General features: G+C 42.0%; 1 protein-coding gene and 1 long non-coding RNA gene across 5 annotated transcripts in view; one reads left to right on the top strand and one right to left on the bottom strand.

The window, feature by feature from the left end:
* The window catches only part of LOC125616814, a 40,026-nt gene extending 24,647 nt beyond the window's left edge, over positions 1 to 15,379 (top strand). The window contains exon 4 of the long non-coding RNA XR_007347574.1: positions 14,735 to 15,379. This is a non-coding gene — a long non-coding RNA (uncharacterized LOC125616814). The remainder of the gene's footprint in view (positions 1 to 14,734) is intronic.
* A 358-nt stretch (positions 15,380 to 15,737) lies between these two features.
* Positions 15,738 to 23,413, bottom strand: part of Naga (alpha-N-acetylgalactosaminidase) — an 8,632-nt gene continuing 956 nt past the window's right edge. Inside the window, exons 1-10 of one of the 4 annotated variants that reach the window (XM_015501840.2) lie at positions 23,253 to 23,394; positions 22,859 to 22,940; positions 21,950 to 22,085; positions 21,339 to 21,510; positions 20,748 to 20,925; positions 20,354 to 20,448; positions 19,443 to 19,604; positions 17,878 to 18,075; positions 16,911 to 17,054; positions 15,738 to 16,416 (exon numbers count right to left, since the gene is read on the bottom strand). In XM_015501840.2, the coding sequence (XP_015357326.1) occupies positions 16,246 to 16,416; positions 16,911 to 17,054; positions 17,878 to 18,075; positions 19,443 to 19,604; positions 20,354 to 20,448; positions 20,748 to 20,925; positions 21,339 to 21,510; positions 21,950 to 22,085; positions 22,859 to 22,874 (1,272 nt within the window). In that variant the 5' untranslated portion in view covers positions 22,875 to 22,940; positions 23,253 to 23,394 and the 3' untranslated portion in view covers positions 15,738 to 16,245. Of the gene's footprint in view, positions 16,417 to 16,910; positions 17,055 to 17,877; positions 18,076 to 19,442; positions 19,605 to 20,353; positions 20,449 to 20,747; positions 20,926 to 21,338; positions 21,511 to 21,949; positions 22,086 to 22,858; positions 22,941 to 23,057; positions 23,395 to 23,413 lie in introns of those variants that run through there. The other 3 variants (XM_015501842.2, XM_015501841.2, XM_048803054.1) reach the window with 3 other exon arrangements.

Here is a 23,413-nt window from a genome sequence, read left to right as displayed (position 1 = left end):
GTCCTTTGGGTATAGACTGAGGAGTGGGATAGCTAGCTCAAATGGTGGTTCCATTCCAAGTTTTCTAAGGGATCTCCATACTGTTTTCCAAATTGGCCGCACCAATTTGCAGTGCCACCAGCAATGTATGAGTGTACCTTTTTCTCCACATCCTCACCAACAATTATTATTGCTTGTATTCTTGATAATTGACATTCTGACTGGAGTGAAATGAAATCTTAGAGTAGTTTTGGTTTGTATTTCTCTAATTACTAGAGAAGTTGAACATTTTTTCATATATTTGTTGATTGATTGTATATCTTCTTCTGAGAAATATCTGTTCAGTTCCTTAGCTGATTTATTGATTGGATTATTTATTTTTTTGGTGTAAGTTTTTTGATTCTTTATATATATCCTGGAGATTAGTGTTCTATCTGATGTGCGTGTAGTTAAGATGCTTTTCTCCCACTCTGTGAGCACTCTCTTCACATTATTGATTGTTTTCTTGGCTGAGAAGAAGCTTTTTGGTTTGAATCCATCCCATTTATTAATTATTGATTTAATTCCTTGTGCTTTGGGAGTCTGATTAAAAAAGTCAGGACCTAATCCAACATGATAAAGATTTAGGCCTACTTTTTCTTCTATTAGGTGCACGGTCTCTGGTATAATTCCTAGGTTCTTGATCCACTTTGAGTTGAGCTTGGTGCATGGTGAGAGATAGTGGTTTAATTTCATTTTGCTACATATGGGTTTCCAGTGTTCCCAGCATTATTTGTTGAAAAGGCTATCTTTTTGCTAAAATATGTTTTTGGTGCCTTTGTCTAGTATAAGATAACTGTATTTATATGGATTTGTCTCTAGTCTTCTATTCTGTACCATTGGTATACATGTCTATTTTGGTCCCAATACCATGCTGTTTTTGTTACTATAGCTCTATAGTATAGTTTAAGGTCTTGTATTATAATGCCTCCTGCTTCACTCTTCTTGCTAAGGATTGCTTTGGCTATTCTGGATCTCTTATTTTTTCAAATGAATTTCATGATTGCTTTTTCTATTTCTATGAGGAATGTTTTTGGGATTTTAATTGGAATTACATTAAATCTGTGTAATGCTTTTGGTAGTACAGCCATTTTGACAATATTAATTCTTCATATCCAAGTACATGGAACATCTTTCCATCTTCTAAGGTCTTCTTCAATGTCTTTCTTTAGTTTTCTGTGGTTTTCATTGTATAGGTCTTTCAGCTCTTTTGTTAAATTGATTCCCCAATTTTTTATTTTTTTGAGGATATTGTGAATGGGGTGTTTTCCTTATTTCTTTCTAAGGGTTCATCACTGATGTATAGAAATGCATTTGATTTATGGGTGTTGATTTTATATCTTGTTACTTTGCTGAATTCATTTATTAATTGTAGAAGTTTTCTGGTGAGTTTTTTTTTTTTGGATTGTTTTTCACTTTTATTTTTCATTTCTTCATGAAATTTTTATTAAGAATGTTTTGTAGTGCAGGCTTTATAGTTGTGATTTTTTGACTTTTGTTTCTCATGGAAGGTTTTTATATCATTTTCAATTCTGAAGCTTAATTTTTGCCTGGATATAGTATTCTTGGCTGGCATCCATTTTCTTTTAGAGCTTGGTATATATTAGACCTTGGCTTTGAGGGTCTGGGTTAAGTAATCAGCTGAGATCCAGATTGGTTTCCCTCTAAATTTGACCTATCATTTTTCTCTGATAGCCTTTAAAATTCTATTTTTAATTCTGTATGTTAGTCATTTTATAATAATATGCCTTGGTGTGGGTACATTGTAATTTTGTATACTTGGGGTCCTATTAGCCTCCTGTATTTTATTTTCCACCTCATTCTCTAGGATTGGGAAATTTTCTGATATTATGTCATTGAAAATATTATGCATTCCTTTGGTTTGTGTCTTCAAGCCTTCATCTATCCTGATAAATCTTAAATTTGGTCTTTTCTGTTTATCCCATATTTCTTGGAATTTCTATTCATGGTCTCTTAACATCTTTTCTCTGTGGTCCACTTTATTTTCAAGATTATATATTTTGTCTCCATTGCCTGAAACTCTGTCTTCCAATTGGTCTAATCTGTTGGGAATGCTTTCCATTGAATTTTTTGATTTATTGGTTCCTTCAATTTGAGGATTTCTGCTTGATTTTTTTTTTTTTTTAGAATCTCTGTGTCTTTATTGAAGTGATCTTTAACCTATATTTTGTCTCTGATTTCGCCTCACAGATCAGTTGAACTATATGCATTCTAAACTCCTTCTTTGACATTTCTTCCAGTGTGATGTCAAATGGATTCGAAAGACCTTCTCTGACATTTCTTCCACTATGGTGTCACTGTTATTGAAGTGTCTTGTTTTGTTTGGAATAGTTTTTCATGTTGTTTGTGTGTCTACCCATCTAACAGTATGGATTTGAGGCAGTAGAGGATCTACTGTCTGGGCTTACACACAGTGTCCCTGAATGTTTCCAGTACCTCACCATTTAGGGGGAAACAAATGATAACAACAACCAACACAAACAATATACTGCATTAAACCAAATAGTTCCTGCTATGATGTCTACAGTGTTGATTGTCCCAATAAACAGAAATGATATGATCAGTTATTGCCTATAATAAAAACAGTAAGTTTGCAAAAGTTTTTATAATTTCAAATGGTGGACAGGGAGAGAACAGAAGTGTAGTATGTGATAATTATGAGGGAGGAGGAGGGAAGATAGAAGTAAAAAATTAAAGAGTGAAAGAGAGAACAATAGAAACTGGCTGTTAGCAGAAGAAAAGAGAGAGAATCAATGGAAACGGATAAGTGAGAGAGAAAAAAATATATATATATATATAAAGTAAGAATTTTAAAAATTAAAAATAAAAAAATACAAACAAAACTGAAATATACTAATCAAACCTCCTAGTCCTCAAAATACTGATCCATGAAAAATAACTGGCTTTAAAAATGTTAGAAATGAGAAAAAATATGAATATGTATAAATGTCCATGAACCATTAATGTCACAATTAAACAGAGAAAAAAAAAATCTTGATGAAAATTTAAAGAATTGTTTCTGTTGGAGTTAGGAAAAGATTCTCGGCTTCCCTCCTTATCAGTTAGGTGAGGTTGTGTGGAGTGTGAAGCATGCTCCACCCTCCAGAGCATGAGTGAAGAGAGGTAGTACCTTAGGTGGAACGCCTGGAAGCAGGGTTTAGATTTAGGTGGGCTCCAAGCTCTCTGATGAGTGCCAGTTAGTCTGGAGATTTTAAATCAGAGCAACTCTAGGGCAGGCAGTTGCTGGTCCACACTGGAAGACTGCATCCCCAAGAATCTCCCCTGGGTTCCATTCATGTGGTGGAGGAGACAGTGCTTTAACTACTTTATTTCCTGTGGACCCCATTTCCTAGTCTCAGGTTCAGTCTCCAAACTCAGTCTCTCCTGCCTGCATCTTTTCAAATTCCTGGCCAGGCATGTCTTTTTCAGCTGGTTCTGCTCCCAGCCAGATTGGAGGGGGAGAGGGGAGAGCTAGGTGGGTTTCCACAACCAGTTATACCCTGTGTAAACCTCTCTCCACATTTGCTTTTCTCCTGGTCATTGGGCATACACTATGTTGTGCAATGTGGTTTTGCAGGCCTATATTTCAGGCCAAACTGAGGTTTGCAGAAATTGGCTCCCCCAGCTGTTGGTCCCTGTACCATGACTACAAAATGGTTCCTTCCTCTGTCCTCTGCACACAGCCAGGAGAAATGGGGCTTCTTTTCTGTGCTAGGATATTGTGCATCTGCCTTTCGGTTAAGTTGGACAGTGTCTTTGATATCTAAACTCTCTATACCCAGACATGCCTCAGGCCCTCAAAAAATGTTAGTTCCTTTAATTCCCTTATCCCTGGCCTCCAGCCATGGCAATGGCTATGTTGCTGGAGATTTCTTCCTTATTTTATTATATCCAACCTTCTGTGTCCCAATCTGCTTTGAATATCCAGTATTAAATTCCAATAAAGCCCCCTTCCTTTTTTTTGTTGTTGTTCACCCCCATTTCTGAGAAGCTGCCTATCTGCTTTCTTGGTTTCATGCCATGGAGTCGTTAGGCCTGTGTTAGGTTTTATGCATCTCTTGAGTTGGATTTCTTTTTCACTCTCATGTGTGGGCCTTTTTAGGGCCCAGCCTTCTCTATCCAAAGTATCCTAGTGAGATCTAGATTGAGACCCCTTGTAGGTATAATCCCCACAGTCTGCTTTTGCTGTACCAGCAGGTGTCTGTTAGTGGGACCTGAGGCACATCCCCCCAGCCAATGTTATTTGGGGTCTGGCCATTAGTTTGGGTTTTTCCCCTCTTCTATTCTTTGTATTAAAGTATAGCTGAAGTTTGAAGGTGTGCTTTTGTCTGGGTTTAGTATCGCAGCAGTCTCTACCTTGTGAACTTGTGGTGTCCCTATAGATTCCCATAACTCACAGAAAATGGGGAAACAAACAGTAGAACAACAACCAAAGTAAAAAATATACAGCATTAAAATAGCTACCTGGTGCCTACTATGACATCTATAACACTAATTACCACAAAACAGGAATGGTGGGGTCAGCAATTGCCCACAGCAAAAACAATAGCTAACCATGAACTCAACCTGGCATTAAACAACAGCTGTCAACTGTGTCATGTCCAGTAGTAATAACTGCAGTAACATGAATGGTGGGGGCAGGAGTTACATAAACCAATTGGTTCTAAAAGATGGTAAAATATAGTTCTTTAGGAGAAGAGAAAATGAGATAGGAAGATAGATGAACATTTAGAATGTTCAAAATGTGAACAAAGAATGCAGAAGAGATGTCACAAGTGATGGTTATAAAGAAGAAGGAGAAAAACAGGAAAAACAAAGTAAAGGGAGAAAGAGAAAATGAGCATTTTGTGGTTGTAGATAGATAGAATGCTTTTATTTTATTTGTTTATTTTTATGTTGTGCTGCGGATGGAACCCAATGCCTCACACATGCAAGGAGAAGAAAGGAGAGAAAAGAAACAAAATAGAACACAACAAAATCAAACAAACCAAGAACCCTAACCCTTAGAAGATAAGGAAAAATAACTATCATAAAAATGCTAAAAATGAGAGAAAGAGACAGAAATATGTATATGTATCCAGTAACTAATCAGCACAGCAAGAATGAAAAAAAAAAGAAAAAGAAGGAAAAAAATTCATAATAAAAAAAATGAAAGAATTGTCTTCACTGAGGTGGTCAGAAAATCAGTAAGTCTGGATGGTCACTGCTTATCCCTGACTGTATTTCTCTATTTTTTTCTGGGCTCTGGAGAGAGAGAGAGAAAAAAAAATAAAAAAAGAAGAAGAAGAGAAAGTATAGCTCTTAGTGGCCTAGACATGGAACTGATGGGAATAGCTCTCAGCTGCCCTAAACACCATTTTTCATTATCCAAAAAGAAACCTCAATATCCATTGGCAGTTGTTTCCCATTCCCTTCTGCCCACTATCCCCTGACAACCATTTATCTACTTTCTGTCTGTAGATTTGACTGTTCTGGACATTGTATATAAATGAAATAATATGAAATGTGCCTTTTTATGTCTGGCTTCTTTCATTTAGCATAATATTTTCAAGGTTCATCGATGTTGTAGTGTGTGATACACTGCATGGATTGTATGGATATGCGACATGTTGTTCATCCATTTATCAGTTGCTGGACATTTTAGGTTGTTATACATTTTTCATATTACGAATAATACTGTGAACATTCCAATCGCAGTAGACATTCTTAATAACACCCAGTTTCATCCTTCTTCATTCCACCTCTTAGGTTGAAAATGTGCACAGCTGAATTAGATTCACCTTTTACTTTGTGTGTCTTTTTGCATTTCTGGGGAATGTTGCTGTCCTATTGTGATTGAGACTGAGCATAATGTCTTTGAGACTATATACTACTTCCTGGCATGTTGATTTTTTGTTGGACATATTAAATTCTATTGACCTATTTATCTGATGGCCTTTCCACAGCCACCATCACTAAAATGTTGGGCATCTTCTGATTCAGTTTTGGGTTAGGGATGGGAAATATATATGAATATATTTTAATATGTGTGTATGTATAGTATCAAACCCTATGTATACTATGTTTTCCCTATACATACATACATACACACACACACATACACACATACATACACACACACACACACACACACACACACACACACATATATATATATAAAATTTTATATATATATATATAAAATTTGTAGTAAAAATCATATAAAATGTGCCCTCTTAAGTGTTTTAAGTTTACAGTTCAATAGTGTTTACTATATCCACATTGTTGTGTAACAAATCTCTAGAACCTTTTCATTTAACAAAACTGAAACTTGGTACTTATTCAGTGACTCCCCATTCATCTTTCCCTCCAGGCCCTGGAAACTATCATTCTACTTTTCTTTTTGTATGAGTTTGAGTATTTTAGATACCTTATAAAAATGCAGTCATGTAACTAGCTCATTCCATTTATGATAATGTCCTCCAAGCTTATCAGTATTATTATATGTGGCATTATTTCCTTTTTTATAAAGGCTGAATAATGTTCTGTTGATCCTTGTGGATGTCTGAAAGTACGGATAGTACCAACCCTATGTATACTATGTTTTTCCTATTCATACATATTTATAATTTCTAAATTAAACTTCAGAAATTAGGCATAGTAATAAATTAAAAATAATAACCAACTATAGAAGAGAAAAATATAACAATATCCTGTATATAATTATTTAAAACTTATAAAATGTTTATTTTAGGAATTTTCCATTTAATATTTTTGAATCACCATTGACTGTAAGTAACTGAAACTGCAAAAAAGTGAAATCATGGATGGGGGTACTGGGCATATATACCACATTTTCTTCAGGCAGTCCTCCACGAGTGGCATTTGGATTGTTTCCATCTCTTGGCTATTGTAATGCTGTAATAACATAAGTGAAAGATCTCTTTTTTTAAATGTATTTTTATTGGACACAATGCCTTTATTTATTTTTATGTGGTGTTGAGGATCGAACCCAGCGCCTCACATATGCTAGACAAGCGCTCTACTACTGAGCCACAACCCCAGCCCCAAGATCTCTTTTTTTAAACCAACTTGTTGAGATATAATTCACATACCATACAGTTCACCCATTTAATATGTACAATTCATTGGTTTTTAGGATATGGAAAGATATGTGCAACCATTAATTCTAGAACATTTCCTCCACCCTCAGAAAGAAACCTACTTTGTCTATTTTGTCTGTCATTGCTCATCCCGATCCTCCCCACCCAGCTCTGAGCAACCACTAATTTGCTCTCTCTAAAAATTTCTCTGAGACTTTCCTATAAATGAAATAATATATGACCTTTTGTGGCTGGCTTTTTTTCACTTAACACAATGGGTTTTTCTTTGTTAGTTTAGGAGATGGTGTTTCACTGTGTAGCCCAGGCTGGCTCAAACTCCTGGGCTCAAGGGGACCCTCAGCCTCAGCCTCAGGGTAGCTGGATACAGGTGTGTGCTATCACGTTTTGGTGGCATCATGCATCCATGAGGTCACATACATGTATTATTGTTTCACTTCTTTTTGTCCCTGAATAATATCCCATTGTATGGATACAACATATTTTTTCTTCTTGGTCTGGGGGAAGAAACCCAGCCCACACACATGCCAGGCAAGCTCTCTACCATTAAGCTATACTCCTAATCCTTACATTTAAAATAATCCATTCATCAATTGGTAAATATTTGTTTCCCACCTTTTGAATATTTATGAATAATGCTACTTAAGATTCACAGTACATATGTTTTTTTTTTTTTTTTTTCTGTTTTGTTACTGGGATTGAACCTTGAGACATTCTACTGAGCAGCATCCCCAGCCCTTTTAAATTTTGATACAGGGTCTCACTGAGTTTCCCAGGCTGATCTCAAACTTGTAATCTTCCTGCTGCAGCCTCTCCAGTTGCTGGGATTATAGGCATGCGCCGCCAAGCCTGGACTGTTTTCGTTTCTTTAGCAATGGAATCGCTGGGACAAGTGTTTAATTATTTATCATTTGAGTAGCTGCCAGACCATTTTCCACAGCAGCTGCCCCATTTCATATTCCTAGCAGCAGTCTATGATAGTTCAAATTTCTCCAATTTTCTCCAACCCTTACTTTTTAAATTCTAGTGACCTTTTTGTGTGTGCAGTGGTATCTCATTGTGGGTTCTATTTGCCTTTCCCTAATGGCTAGTGATGTTGAATTTTCTGAGTTGAACATTGTCCATTTACATGTCTTCCTTTGAGGAAGATCCATTCAGATCCTTTGCTTTTTTTTTTTTTTTTTTCCCCAGTGCACAGATTGGACCCAGGGCCTTATGCATGATCAGCAAGCACTTTTACCACTGAGCTACACCCCAGCCCCTGATCATTTTAAATAGGGTTATTTGCCTTTTATTATTGAGTTGTGAGTTTTTAATGTATTTTAGATAAAAGTTCCTTAACAGATATATGAATTGTAGACATTTTCTCCCATTTTGAGGGTTGTTTTTCCATTCTTTCTCTCTCTAGGCATTTACAGTTATAAATTTTCCTCTAATCACTGCTTTAGATACATCCATGTTCTGATACATTATTTTAGTATGTTATATACTCACTTGTATACATCTTCAAATTTATATGATTCCTAATTTCCCTTACATTTTTGCTTTGATTCATTGGTTATCTGGGAGTGTTGTTCAATTTCTACATATTTGTGAATTCCTAAAATGTCTTTGTTATTGATCTCTATTTTCATGCCATTGTGGTGAAAGAACACGTTTGTATAATTTCAGGCTTTTAAAATGTATTGATTCTTATTTTATGATTTAACATATGGTCTGTCATGGAGAATGTTTGCACTTGAGAAGTTACTGTATTCTGCTGTTGTTGGGTGAAATGTTCTGTAGGTGTCTGCTAGGGATAGATGATTTATAGTGTTAAATCTTCTCTTGCTGAACTTCTGTCTAGTTCTAGGCATTATTGATAGCAGCATGGCCTTGAACAATTATTGTGGTTTTGTGGAAGTATTTAAATTTATTTTAACTGATACATAAAAACTTAAAAATTGAATGTATTTGTGAGATACTGCATAATGTTTTGATACATGTATACATTGTATAATGTTTAAATCAAATTAAACATATTTCTTCAAAACATTCAAATTCCTTTTTCTGGCTCTGTGAAGTGCAAATTATCTCTAGTCACACTACTGTGCAATAGCACACCAGAACTTTTTAAAAATTATTTTTATTTTTTTTAAATCTTTTTTTAGTTGTTGGTAGACACAATACCTTTATTTTATTTATTTTTATTTTTATGTGGTGCTGAGGATCAAACCCAGTGCCTCACACATGCTAGGCAAGCACTCTACCACTGAGCTACAACTTCAGCCCTACCAGAATTTCTTACTCCTTCCTAACTATAACTTAGTACCCATTGATCAACCTCTTCTGACTTTTCAGCCCCCTACTCTCCCCAGTCCCTGGTAACCACCATTTTACTCTCAATTTCTGTAGATCAACATTTTTGTATTCCACAGATTAGTGAGACTATGACGTTCTTGTCTTTCTGTGGCTTATTTCATTTAATATAATGGCCTCAATTCCATGCATGTCACAAATGACAGAATTTCCTTTTCTTTTCCTTTATCTATTTATCAGTTGATGGACACTTGTTTCCATTTCTTAGCTAAATGAACATGGGAGTGCTAATGTCTCTTCAACATATTGATCTCATTTCCTTTGGATAAATACAGAGTAGTGGGATTGATGAATCATATGATAGTTCTATTTTTAACTTTTTGAGCAATATCCATACTGATTTCCCTAATAGCTGTGCTAATTTATATTCTCACCAATAGTGTACAAGTTTCCCTTTTCTCCACATTTCTTCCAACACTTTTTCTTTTTGAAAAGCTGTCATTCTTACTGGAGTGAGATGATATGTCATTGTGATTTCAATTTGCAATTTTCGGATTAGGGATGTTGATTATGTCTTTTGACAAATGTCTATTGCCCACTTTTTAATTGGGTTATTTGGTTCTTTACTATTAAGTTTTTTGAGTTTCTTATATATTCTGGACATTAACCCCTTGTCAGATGTACAGTTTGGAAATATTTTCTACCATCCAAAAATCGTCTCTTCACTTTGATGTGCAGAAGATTTTAGTTTGATGTAATCCCATTTATCTACATAAATATGCCATGTATATTTGTATATATATATATGTGTGTGTGTGTGTGTGTATATATTTTTTACTATTATTTTTGCTTTCATGTCTCTGCTTTTTGAGGTCTTCTCAAAAAAAATCCTTGCCCATTCCAATGTCCCAAAGCATGTGCCCTGTTTTCTTCTTGTAGTTTCAGTTTTTTGTTTTTTGTGTTTTTGTATGGGGAATTGAAGCCAGGGGCACTTTACCACTGAGCTGCATCCCAGTCCTTTTTATTTTTTTGAGACAGGGGCTCACTAAGTTGCATTGGGTCGTGATAAATTGCTGAGGCTAGTCTGGAACTTATGATCCTCCTGTCTTAGCCTCCTGAACTGCTGGGATTACAGGTGTATGGCACCATACCCAGTTTACATATAAATTTTTAATCCATTTTGAGTTTTGTAACTGGTTAGGGGGTCTTTTCATTTTTCTGCATGTGGATATCCAGTTTCCCCAGTATCATTGGTTGAAGTTTGTGTTCTTAGCACACTTATCAGAAATCAGTTCGTTGCAGGTATGTGGGTTTACTTCTTGGCTCTCTGTTCTCTTCTACAATTATTATTGTTGAATTATCCATTTCTCTCTTCAATTCTCTCAGGTTTTGTTTACATATCTTTGGGTTATTTTGTTAGGTACATCCACATTTATAATCATTCTGTCTTTTTGATGGATTTACCTTTTTAACTTTACAGATTTTTTTTTTTTTTTTTTTTGTACTAGGGATTGAACTTAGGGGCACTCAACTACTGAGCCACATTCCCAGCCCTTTTTGGATTTTATGTAGAGGCAGGGTCTCACTAAGTTGCTTAGTGCCTCGCTTTTGCTAAGGCTGGCTTTGAACTTGCAATATATACATATATACACATACATATGTATATATTTAGTTGTTGATGGACCTTTATTTTATTTAATATGTGGTGCTAAGAATCAAACCCAGTGCCTCTACCCCTGAGCCACAACCCCAGCCCCTGGCATTTTTTGTTTCTAACAACTTTTGTCTTAAAGTCCTTTTCTGACATTAATGTAGTCCTTTCTAGTTTCTTTTGGTTATTATATTTATTGTAATTTTTCCATTCTTTTAAGTTTCAATCTCTTTCATTTGACTTGAAAGCACGTCTCTTTAGAAGACTGTATATTTGTTTTTTTTAATGATTTTTTAATTTGTTCTTTTTAGTTGTACATGACAAAAAAAGTATACATACATGGAGTACAACTTCCTGTTTTTCTGTTATACATGATGTGGAATTACATTGCTTGTGTACTCATACCCAAACATAAGAAAGTAATATCTGATTCATTCTGCTATCTTTCCTATTCCCATTCCCCCTTCCTTTTCTTCATTCTCCTTTGTCTGATCCAGAGTACTTCTAGGCTTCCCTACCCATCACCCTTTAGCATCCACATATCAGAGAGAATTTCTGGCCTTTGGTTTTTTGGGACTGGCTTATTTCACTTAGCCTGGTAGTCTCCAGTTCCATCTGTTTATTGGCAAATGCCATAATTTCATTTCTTTTTATGGCTAAGTAATATTCCATTGTATATTATTATACCATGTTTCCTTTATCCATTCATCTGTTGAAGGGCACCTAAGCTTGTTTCATAGTTTAGCTGTTATAATTGAGCTGCTATAAACATGGATGTGACAGCATCACTATAGTATGCTGATTTTTAAGTCCTTTGGATATATACCAAGGAGTGGGATAACTGGGTCAAATGGTAGTTCCATTCCATATTTTCTTAAGAATCTTGATACTACTTTCCAGAGCAGTGTATATTCCCACCAGCAATGTATGAGTGAACCTCTCCCCCACATCCTTGCCAACATTTATTGTTACTTATATGTTTGATAATTGCCATTCTGACTGAAGTGAGATGAAATCTTAATGTAGTTTTAATTTACATTTCTCTAATTGCTAGAGATGTTGAACGTTTTTGACTGATCATATTTAGAAGACTATTTTTGGATTGTGCGTGTGTGAGAAAATGCTTTAAATACATTCTTTTAATCTGTTTAATCTATTTACATGTAATTATAGATAAGACAGGATTTACCCCTGCCATTTGGCATTTCCTTTAGTTATCTTATTTCCTGTATTACTGCCTTTTTTATTATTTATTATAACATCTTATTTTGTACCATTTTAATCTATCAGTTTTTCTTTTCAGTACTGGGAAGTGGTAGAGTACCAGGGGCACTCTACCACTGAGCTGTATCCCCAGCCTTTTTTATTTTCTGAGACAGGGGCTTGCTAAATTGCCCAGGCTGGTCTTGAACCTAATCCTCCTGCTTCAGCCTCCAGTCAGTTGGGCTATAGGACCTCCTCATCCAGCTGTCATTTTTACTATGCTTTTCAGGGAATTACCACTGATGGCTAGTTTATAACAGTCTAGTTCATATTAATAACAATTTATGTCAATTGAACACAAAAACTTTGCTTCTAGATAGCTCTGTTCTTTTCCATTTTGCTGATATTGTTACAAATTACATCTGTGTACATTGTTTGTCCATTTTAGATTTATAATTATTGCATTGTAAAGTTGTCTTTTAAATCAGGGACCAAAAGGGAGTTACAAACAAAAAATACGTTTATGTTGTTTTTCAATGTTTGTTTTTACTGGTGCTCTTTATTTCTTCATATGGATTACTATCCAGGGTTCTTTTATTTCAGCCTGAAGAACTCTATTCAGTGCTTCATGCAAGACAGGTCAGTTATAGATGAACTTTCTTCATTTTTTTCCTGGGAACATCTTCATATTTCCTTCATTTTTGGAAGTTTGGACAAATATGGAATTTCTCATTGACAGTCATTTTCTATTGAATATATCAACCTTCCAGCTTCTGTAGTTTCTGGTAGCTTGCTGAGCCTCCCTTGTCATTTTTGCCTTGCTTTCAGAATTCTTTCTCTTTTTATGATGTGTCTAGGTATGGACCTTTTTTCTTTCTTTCTTTTTTTTTTTTTTTTTAGTTGTAGATGGACGCAATATCTGTATTTATTTATGTGGTGCTGAAGATTGAACCCAGTGCCTCACGCACGCGAGGCAAGCGCTCAACCACTGAGGTACAACCCCAGCCCCTGGGTATGGAACTTTTTAAGTTTATCCTATTTTGAGTTTGTTAAACTTCTTGGAAATACAGATTAATATTTTCATCAAATATAGGAACTCTTAACTCCTATATTTCTTCAAATATTCTGCCCCTTTCATCTTTTTATTTTTTAAAAATTTTGTAGTTGTAGATGAACAGCACGTCTTTATTTTATTTTTTGATGTGGTGCTAAGGATGGAACCCAGTGCCTCACACGTGAGCAGGCAAGTGCTCTGCCACTCAGCTACAGCCCCAGCCCTTCCCTCTTTTGTATGTGTATGTTGGTACACTTGATGGTATCCCAAAGGACACTGAGGCTTTGTTCATTGATCATTAGTATTTCTGTTCCTTGTATTAATTTCAACATACTATTTTCAAACTTGCTGATTCTTTTACTCTGAACTCAAATCTGTTATTGAATCTCGGTAGTGAATTTTTCATCTCAGATACTATATTTTCCAGCTTGAGAATTCATACTTGGTTCTTTTTTATAATTTCTATATCTTCCTTCTATTTTTTGAAATGTTTTATTCTTTGCTTTAATTCATCAGACATAATTTCCCTTGGCTCTTGGAACATATTTAAAATAATTGTTAAAATCTAGTACTAAAGAAAGTTAAAATGCCATTAAGCTTTCTGTTATTACTGAAACTCAACTGGGCTGTTAGAAGTCTTTGAATAATTTCCAGAATTCTGTAAGATGATTCTGACTTGTGTGGCAGGTTTTTCATTGCTTTTATGGAGCATGCAAACTTTCAGTGGTTCTGACTGGGCCATTTTTGCTGACCCCTTTTTTTGATTTTGATTCAAACAAACTAAAGAAAGATATTTTGATACCAATGGCAAAAACTGGACATATATTATTATAGAATTCTGCTTCCTTACATAGGGAGATTGTATTAAAGTCAGACTTATATTTCAAAGACCCTGATAGAGATTATATAGTGGTACCTAGGGTTTCTGAGATTGGCTTTCAGTATTCTAGTTCACACCCCGGAAAAGTATATGTGGGGAGAAATGAAATATTGGCACAAGCTCTTAGAGCTGTGTGATGGGTACATGGAGATTTATTGTACTACTTTTTTGTGTTTGAAAATTTCTATAGTACAGTTTCCAAAAGAGAAGGGCTACCCTTGGAGTCCAAGTAAGGCTACCTTGAACTGGAAAAAAGTAATTGAGTTCCTCACTGACCTTGGGCAGAATAGAGAACAGTGTCCTGGAAGACAGGCAGCATGTATGGAAATAGGAGAACTACTCAGGCAACCCCGGGATGAAAGGACATGTTTTAAAGCAAGCACAGATGTGTGACCACTTCTGAGTCTGAAAGTCAAGGGTGCTGACTCGTCAAATTCAGCTGAACCCTGGCCCCAGTCCCTGTCTGTGGTTTCAATCCCCTATATTCTATATTCACATCCCATCTCTAGCTTCTTTCCCAGAGCTGGCAAGAGAAGAGGTGTTTCCACCAACACGTTCCATTTGTCTTGAACAGCACTTTGACCAAGACCCAAGGATGGAACTATGAACAGAGCAATGGGCCTTCAAGGACAGAGGCCAGGACAGGGTAGACTCTGTCTTCCTGAGTGACTCCATAGCCTCAAGACATCAGCTGGGGACAGGGAACCTTCCCTGGGGACTCAACTATCAGATCTAGTGACTTAATCGTAAAACTCCAGTAATATTAAACTATATAAAATGTGCACTTGTAAATTCTTTATACCTTACTCTAGATGCAAGGACTTCAAGATCGTGAGGCAGGGAGTAGGAGAGGTCTGCCCAGCAGAGGACCCATAAGGCAGGGCAGTGTGGGGTTGCAGCTCCCAATTTAAGGCCCAAAGAGGACCTAGCCAACCTGCTATGCCATCAGCTTTCCAAATGGGAAAGAGGGCCACCATGGGAGAGAGGCACCCTGTGGTCTGAGCTGAAGGAGGTAGGTTTGGGGAGGCAGGCAAGAACCTGCCATTCTTTTGATCAGACAATAGAAAATGGTTTTTGTTTCTGTTTTTTTAAATGGAAATAGCTGAGAAATTTGAACTTCCTTTGTAGCCAGGTTGGGAGAGAAATAATGAAGAGAGAGAATTTAGGGTGAGGTGGGGTCACCAAAAGAAAGCAGGTTGAGGTGCGGAGGCAGGAGACACTGCTGTGCCCCAAGCATAACCAATAGGCCCTGGGAACAACACTACTCTGCCTCATTTTGTTGCCACCATGGCCACCAGAGTGTCATGCAGAGCAGAGAAGGGTCCCTGTGGTGAGGCAAGTCTGGCATTTCTAAGGAGTATAATCTGTAGGTTACTCTGGAAAATGATGGGCCACAAGATGCCACACATCGGACACATGAGATGAGATTTGAAACCTTCATCCTGTGCATTGCCACCCAGAGTCTCCAACTGAAGGTGTCCATGCCCTATCCCAAGTCCACGTAACAACTACTTGACTAAAGAAAAGCTTTATTGGTGACCTCAGGGAGCCAAGGTCCCCTTTCTGGCCCCACTTCCAGGTAGTTTTAGTCTGCAAGGCCTTCTCAGGCTAGGAAAGCCAGTCACACAATTCATGAGAGTTCTAACAAGAGGTCAGATCTCTATTCCCAATTAGAAAAATTCCAAATCCTGATTTCACAGTCAACAACAAGGCTGGAGACTAGAGTCCTGATGGGCATCGGTGCCCCTGCCTGTGGCTCAGGAGGTTGGCAAATTGTTCAGCAATATCTGTGGGGCTGTAGAGATGAGATAGAGGCCAGGAAGGCCACAAGAAATTGCCCCAAGAGAAGTTTCCAATAGGATCCACACTTGGGTAGGACATGGAACCTGACCCTGCAATTGCACTTTGACTAGGATGAGGTCAGGTTGCTGAGTGGGCCTGGAGAGGAGAGAGCCCCACCTGCTTGCACTTGGCATACCAAGGCTCCATGGTCAAGGCTCAGTGGGGCCACCACAGCCTGTCAGACATCCCAGATCCTCATTAGTGGGACCTGGGACTTCTGCACAGTTTTCTGCATCTTCTGGATGGGATATAGGTACCACATCACTACCCCTGAAGGGTTGATGACCACTGTGAAGCTGGTATCATCCCGGAGGCCACTGATGATTTCACCCGAGAAGACGTCCTGGGCCTGCAGTGGGGAGGGACATCACCAATGGCGGCAATTAGAACTGCACAGAAAGCCCCTCAGAGTGTGGAGAAGTGCCAGGACCTTGGCTTGTCTGTGCAGGCCTCCAGTATGCCCTATGGAAGTGGGAGCCCTGAACCTCCCTTCACTTTTCCACCAGCAAAGCTCACAGATGTCCAAACAAGGGTAGCAGAGAAAGCCCCAGCCTGGGAAACGCCACGAGGGCTGTAGCAGCCAGGGCTGCCCAGTGAACAGCAGCAACCTGAGAGGTTAAGGGGACTCTTGGTTCTGTCTGCTTTGCTTGAAAACCAGTGCAGAGAACAGCCCCAGCCCTCAGTGCCTGCAGTAGCTGCACAAGCACCTGCCAGAGGCCCTGAAGCCCATGGTACAGGGAGGCCATGTGTGAGTGAGGGTCAGCCCCAGTAGACACCCCCCCAGGAAACTGGAAACCAGACTCCAGGAGGCAAGGCCAGGGGCTGCAGGGGCAGGGGACTCACCTCATAGATTCTGGAGCTGGAGAAGTTAAGCTTTGCCAGGGAGGAGTGGTAGCGGAAAGGCATGTCCGTCCTACGGCTGAAGAAGACCACGACATTGGTGTCCCCAGACAGGGGCCGCTTGAACACTTGAATTAAGGATTTTTCCTGGGCATAAAAGATAGTTATGACTGAGGTCTCTGCTCAGAGACTCTGGTTTTGAAATTCCCTCCTGGCCCTCCCTTGAGCTCTGAGCCCCTCAGGCTATGATCAAGGCTCAGTGGGGCCACCACAGCCTGTCAGACGTCCCAGACGTCCCTCTGTGTCATATAGAGGCTTGGGGATGATGTCACAGCCTCCCCAACTTATCTAGCCCTATCTTCCTTCTCTGACTTAGCAGATGCACACCAACGTCTACTTTGTGCCAGCCCTCAGGACACAATAATGCATGAGGCCCTACCTCACAAGCTCACAAGATTGCTCAAGTCTTACTTGTACCAATTATGAAACCTTAAGATAAAAAGTTACTTAGATTTTGGAAGCTTCAGTTTTCTCATTTGTAAAACAGGGAAGAGTATCCACCTTGCTAAGAAAATATCTAAAATGTACTGAGCCACAGTAGGTGCTCAATAAATAGTAGAAACTAATGTTAGGTCTTGGCTAAAACAATTTCTTAAACTCTAGAAGAAAGCCCTAGCTCTCTGGAGAACATTACCTGTATGCAGTGGCCCTATGCCTCACTGTTCCCCTGAGGAATTGGGTAGTGATGTGCCCCTACCTCATGCCCATGAGCTGTCCTGCTCTGCCCTGCTCTCACCCAGGCAAGAAGAGGGCAGTTGGAGCAGTTCCCAGCAGTTCTCCACTGCATGCAACCAGGAAGGGATTTCAGAGACCCAGCCCCACTCCTGTTCCCACCCCCAGTTGTCCTCCAGGTTGACAGCCTTGCTTTCAGGACAGCCCAGTTCTCAGCCCTCCCCACACACCCTAGTACCTTGAGAATCATGCGTCCCTGGATGCCTAAGGGATCCTGGTTGATTTTGATCATGAGTGGATTCTGCAGAATGTTCACGTTCTGAGGGGAAATGGTACGCAGGTCTGTGGACATGAAGAGGGGGGCTGCCAGCACAGTCCACAGGGCCATCTGTGCCCGGGCTTGCTCATAGCTGAGGCCAAAGTTCCCAATGAGCAGCTGGTAACAGAAGAAAGGAACAATCATCTTGTGCTCCTCAGGGAGACAGGCATGGGCTAGACTGGGGAATGAGAGTCACTTGTGTGGACCTGGCTTAGTGCAGCTATGTGGCCATGGGGCAAATAAATCCCCTTCCATCTGCACATCAGTTTTGGGTTTTTTTTTTTTTTCCCCTCATCAGGAGCATGGGAGGATGATATTCTCTGCTGCATCACAGGGCCCTGGTACATGCTGGGTAAATGCTCCACCATTGAGCTCTCCCCAGCCCTTTTTACTTATTTTGAGACAGTGTCTAGTGGTTTATAAATGGGAGGGCTGGGGCTGGGGATCAGTGGTAGAGCGCTTGCCTCGCACATGTGAGGCACTGGGTTCGATCCTCAGCACCACCTAAAAGTAAATAAGTAAAATAAAGGTATTGTGTCCATCTACAACTAAAAATATTTTTTAAAAAAAGTTTGTAAATGGGGATAGTGAATCAAGAAATATACTGCAGGCAGCAGTGGTAGGAAACCAGACTTGGATAAAGTCCCTCTGCACCTACCACTTGCCATCCACCTGCCCTAGCCAGAGCTGAATGAACCCACGGGAACTCCTGACCCCAGAGCAAACAACCAATCCACAGGACATAAACCATTATTGCTAATTCAACATGGTACTTGGTGATCGCAATTTAAACAGTGTCTGGCATATGCATTTTAGAGTTAAAAATTTGACTCTCAAAAGCACAGAAAAAACTGGGTTACTTGCTGGAGGTAAGTGGTAGAGCTGGAGCTACAATTCCAAAGCAGGTAAGCTTTACTCCAAAGCAGGCCGGCCCCTCCATCTGGCTTAGTAGTCACAATTATAACTGTCATTGGTAGTAAATACTTGTTGGCTAAATGAACAGATAACCATAAAACTATTTTAAAAAATCAGCAGGGCTATGATGGAGATAGCACCAAAGCGCCAGAAGCTGTGGCCTAGAGGGTGGGGAGGGCAGGGTTTGTAGGACAGCAGGGTAGAGGGTGTTGAAGAGCTTCCAGAGGCTCAGGAGGACAGTCTAGGTGCTAGGACCGGCAACACAGCAAGGAACAGGCATCATCTTTACTGGAGAGTTGGTTGCTACAGACTGGAGTTCTAGAAACAATGGACATTCCTGCAACCTTTCCCTGAACATTCTGATGCAAAAGGTGGGGGAGGGACCATGGTCAGGCACTGTAAACAAGCTCTGAAGGTGAGTCTGACACAACATGTCACACCCAGTTCAGGGGCACATTTCAGAAAAGCTGACCTAGAACCTGGGAGTGAGCCTCAGGGAAGGAAGAGAGCACGGGCAGTGGGGCTTTCATGGACTGCGGGTCTAGGGACATTCCCTTCCATGCTGGTACCATGTCCGGGTCATTCCAGTGCCCAGGGCCGGCCACTGGCTGTAGAATGTCCTGGTGTTTCACGAACCAGTCCAGGATGAAGAGCACACTCCTCCAGGAGTCCTGGATATCATCATAGTTGCGCCAGAGGTTGCAGATGTTAGCCAGCAGAGTGTAGTTCACCTGGATGCCAGGGAGGCAGAGTCCAGCATGGTCATGCCCTGCTGCCTGGAGCCATCCAGGGACTGGGGAGGCTCAGCAGGCAACAGTGGGAAGGGGTAAAAGGACAGGTCCACAAGCTTATTCAGGACCAGGAAGCCCTCTGAGAGGGTGGGCCTGCTATGGGCCTACCTAGGCTTCCCTTCCAAACAGGCTGGCACCAGTATGGAGCTTACCCTATCTTCTCATGCCTACTGGAGCTGAGCCCAGGGTGGGCTTAGGCTGGTGCACCCACAACCCTCCCCACTGTGCATTCCCCATACTTCACACTTACACTTCTGCCAGCCATCTCCCTCAGGTCTGGAGGTCTGAGCCCATCCTTCCTAGGGTCAGATGTGCTGGGGGTGGGGGCTATCAAGGTGCCCATGGGCCCTTCTGAGGCTTGGCTCACCATTTTCTGGACCTCCTAGCCCACTCAGTACCTACCACCCAGCATACTGACCCCACTTGCTGGGTGGTCAGTGCTGGCATGAGCCTTGGATACCAACACGTCAGCTCAGTTGATGAGGGCTCCATTTCTCTAACACCCTGGGCTGGCTGTGGCCCTCTCTTTAAAACTCTATGGCCCTCTCTCTACACAAATAAGCACATGGGCAACTGTGCTGAGAGCAGCCCTGGCTCTGGTAGCTACCTCCCTGTGGCCTGGCACACAGAGGACAAGGGAGACCCTAGGGTATGGGAGCCTTAGCAGGTGGGTACACAGAATGGCTTACCTCAGGGGGAAGGCCCCCTTCGTAGGCTGGCCAGCTGCAGGAGAAGGCAATGGAACGGCCTGTGGCATTCAGGGCAGCAGACATCTTGGGATATCCTAAAGAAAGGCCCAACCCCCACTAGAGGATTGAGCAGGCGCAGAGGCAGCCTGGGGCCTCCACTCAAATGTTTTCCAACCAAACAGGAGGTAACAAACAGGCTCCAAACAGGAAGTACCTCCCACACACCAAGAATGAGGTGGCTATGGTCTACCCCATCTTTTAGGAACCTGAACATCCCTTCAGCCCCTGGGTAAGGGGAACTGGCAAAACCACTGCTAGGGGCTACACACAGACCAAGCTCCTGTGGCCATCTTTTCCTCTTTACTTGATGGCCCCTGGCAGCTGTGGAACTCACCCTCAACCCGTTCCTCGCGGGTGGAGAAGCAGCCATCCAGCTTCAGCATGTCCACCTTCCACTCAGCAAATGTTTGCGCATCCAGCTCCACCTTGTCTAGTGTGGTGCCAGGGAAGCCCATGCACGTTAAGTTGCCCATGTCCGCATAGATGCCCAGCTTCAGGCCCAGGGAATGAGCCTGTAGGGGGTTGAGAACACAGAGGGCTCAGATGGGACCCTCAGGAAGCCTCCTCATCAGCACATCTGACTAGGGCCCATTCAAACCTTCACTGGCTCCCACTGACCAGAGGAGAGGTCCCAGCTTGCTGGCTGGCCTCTGCCAGCTCCAGCATCTCCTCCCTCCATCACACTGCTTCTGGCTATTTCTTGCCTCAAGGCCTTCATGTCTGCCTCAAAGGCCACCCCTCTGGGGTTGCTCAAGAACTAACTTGTCTCCTCCAAGGGTCTTCCTAGAGTCCCAGGCTGAGTAGGATGCCCTTTCTGCCTCTCTCCATAGTGGTGATCATTCATCAGTTTCCCCATGAGACTCAAGCAGGTGGGGTGATAGGGGAGGAAGAGCCCCCTACAGGGGAGGGCTGGGGTGGAACTCACATAGTCAGCCAAGAAAGTGATGCCATGGGGGAAGCGCTTGGAATCAGGCACCAGGCGGCCTCTGTCATCTCGCTCACCAATCCAGCAGTCATCGATGTTGAGGTAGACGTAGCCCAGGTCCCGCCACCCATCCTGTGCCATCAGGTCAGCCATCTCCATGAAGAGCCGCTCACTAGCAAGGGGCATGGGGCTGCTCGATCGCCCAGCCTGACCCTCATCCTATCCCTTCCTTCCTCAGCTCTGAATCTGGGCTGTAAAAATCATGACTCTACTTTCAGCTGCGGAGTAAGCCACTATGTTGGGAACAACAAACTAGGTGGGATGAAATGAGGGGTCTGGCTTCCAGGATGAGGGGCAGGTCTGCTTGGCGTTCCACATTATCTCTTTTGAATTACCTCAGGGGCCAAGTCCAGTGCAATGTCCCTGCCGCACAGAGGCCCCAAGCAGGTCATGAGACTAAATATCAGATATCCTCTAAGCCACTTCTGCCTGTACTTGTTCTGGGATCAGGGGTTCTGACTGTGCCCTTTTTGTTAGCTGGTCCTCCTCTCCCTGCCTGCACTCTGCAGGCCTTGGGCAAGGCTTGTCTGGTGGCTGTGGACCTCACTCACCTGATGCAATTCTTTGGGTCCTCATCACAGTCAATGTTGCAGCGGAAGCGTTCCCAGGCCAGCCAGCCCATGGGTGGTGTCCGAAGGAGCCCATTCTCTAACACCAGCACCTGGGCCACCAGGGTCAGCAGGAGCACTGGGAGTGGGGGGTGAGAATAGTGACTGTGACTGGCTCTCACAGTCCAGACCCTCCTCCCACCCCATCCACATGCTGCTCACACTGCTTGCACATTAGAGGAATCAGACTCCTGGGTTTAGGGTAGAATTGGCTCTTCCTGCAGAGGTTGGCAGGGGAGGTCCTTTGGGCAAGATAATGGGTTTGAAATCTGGCTCCCCACTTGCTGTTGCCACAGTAGGACTGGACTTAGCAAAACTGACACTTTTAAATCATGTCCTTCCTGTATCCCTTGACCAGCCCTCTCCACCTCATATATAGAACTTGACAGTACAATGTGGCCAGAGGCCAGGTCTGTTAAGTCCCAATCCAGAACTCTGCTCTCAACCACAGACACTCAAAAGGTTTCCGAAAGGTTTACAGCTTGCCTAGGAAGGAGCTGGCCCAGCCTGCCCACAAGGTGAGCCCTTTCCCTCTCAGGCTTGTTTCTTTAGGTGTCAGAGGGAATTACTGTTCCCACTTCACAGACTGCTCTCAGCAATGGCACATCGCATAAGATGGGACCTCTGCACTTGGGGGAAAGGGGGTGAGAAAGGAAAGGACTTCTTTGGAGGGGGCATCGATTCTTGGGTGGGGAGCATCCTCTTCACCTTTCCTAGCCCAGCCCCATGAATGGGAGGCACACGTCTCCCCACACACCCGTCAAGGAAGAAGGGCAGAAACCAGAGGGCTGGAACTTTCTCCATGCAGTCCTCCCCCACCCGTGCTGTCGCTCCCGGGGTCGGTGTAGGTACCTGTCTTCAGTAACATGGCTTTGAACTCGGCGTCTCAGAACCGGGCCAAATCTCTGCTCTTTTCAGCTTTATATTTTGGGCTCTGAAAGACACGACACGGTAGAGAAGCTCTGGGTTCACGACCACTTCCCCTTGCCACCCCTTTACTTCCCCGAGCCTAAGCTCTTCCGTAAGAAATATCAGACAGGCTGCCCCGGACCTGAGACCTCACCCGCCCGCGGTGCTGGGAAACCGGGCGCCTACGGGCAGCCGTAGGCCAGGCTGGGGCCAGACAACGGCAGCAACGGGCTCAGGACGCCCAGAAAGAACGGAGGCGCTGAGCCCAGTCCGGGCTCCCGACTTCCATCCTCGGCTTCCCGCCTTCGGTTCCCAACGTCCCGGCGGCCTCACTCACCCCTCCGGGGCGCTCAGACCCACTGCCGACCTCGGCCTCCCGAGCCTCTGACAGATCCACTCGCCTGATTCGCTCCCAGCGTTCCAGTGGGCGGGCCCCTGCTCCGCTACCCTTCTGGCACAACCTATCAGAACCCCCCCAGCAACGTACCCCGCCCTCTG

The sequence above is a fragment of the Marmota marmota genome, unplaced genomic scaffold, assembly GCF_001458135.2.
Source record: "Marmota marmota marmota unplaced genomic scaffold, marMar, whole genome shotgun sequence".
NCBI classification, from domain to species: Eukaryota; Metazoa; Chordata; class Mammalia; order Rodentia; family Sciuridae; genus Marmota; species Marmota marmota.
Note: the sequence above shows the minus strand (reverse complement) of the source record. Positions and strands in the feature narration are given on the sequence as shown.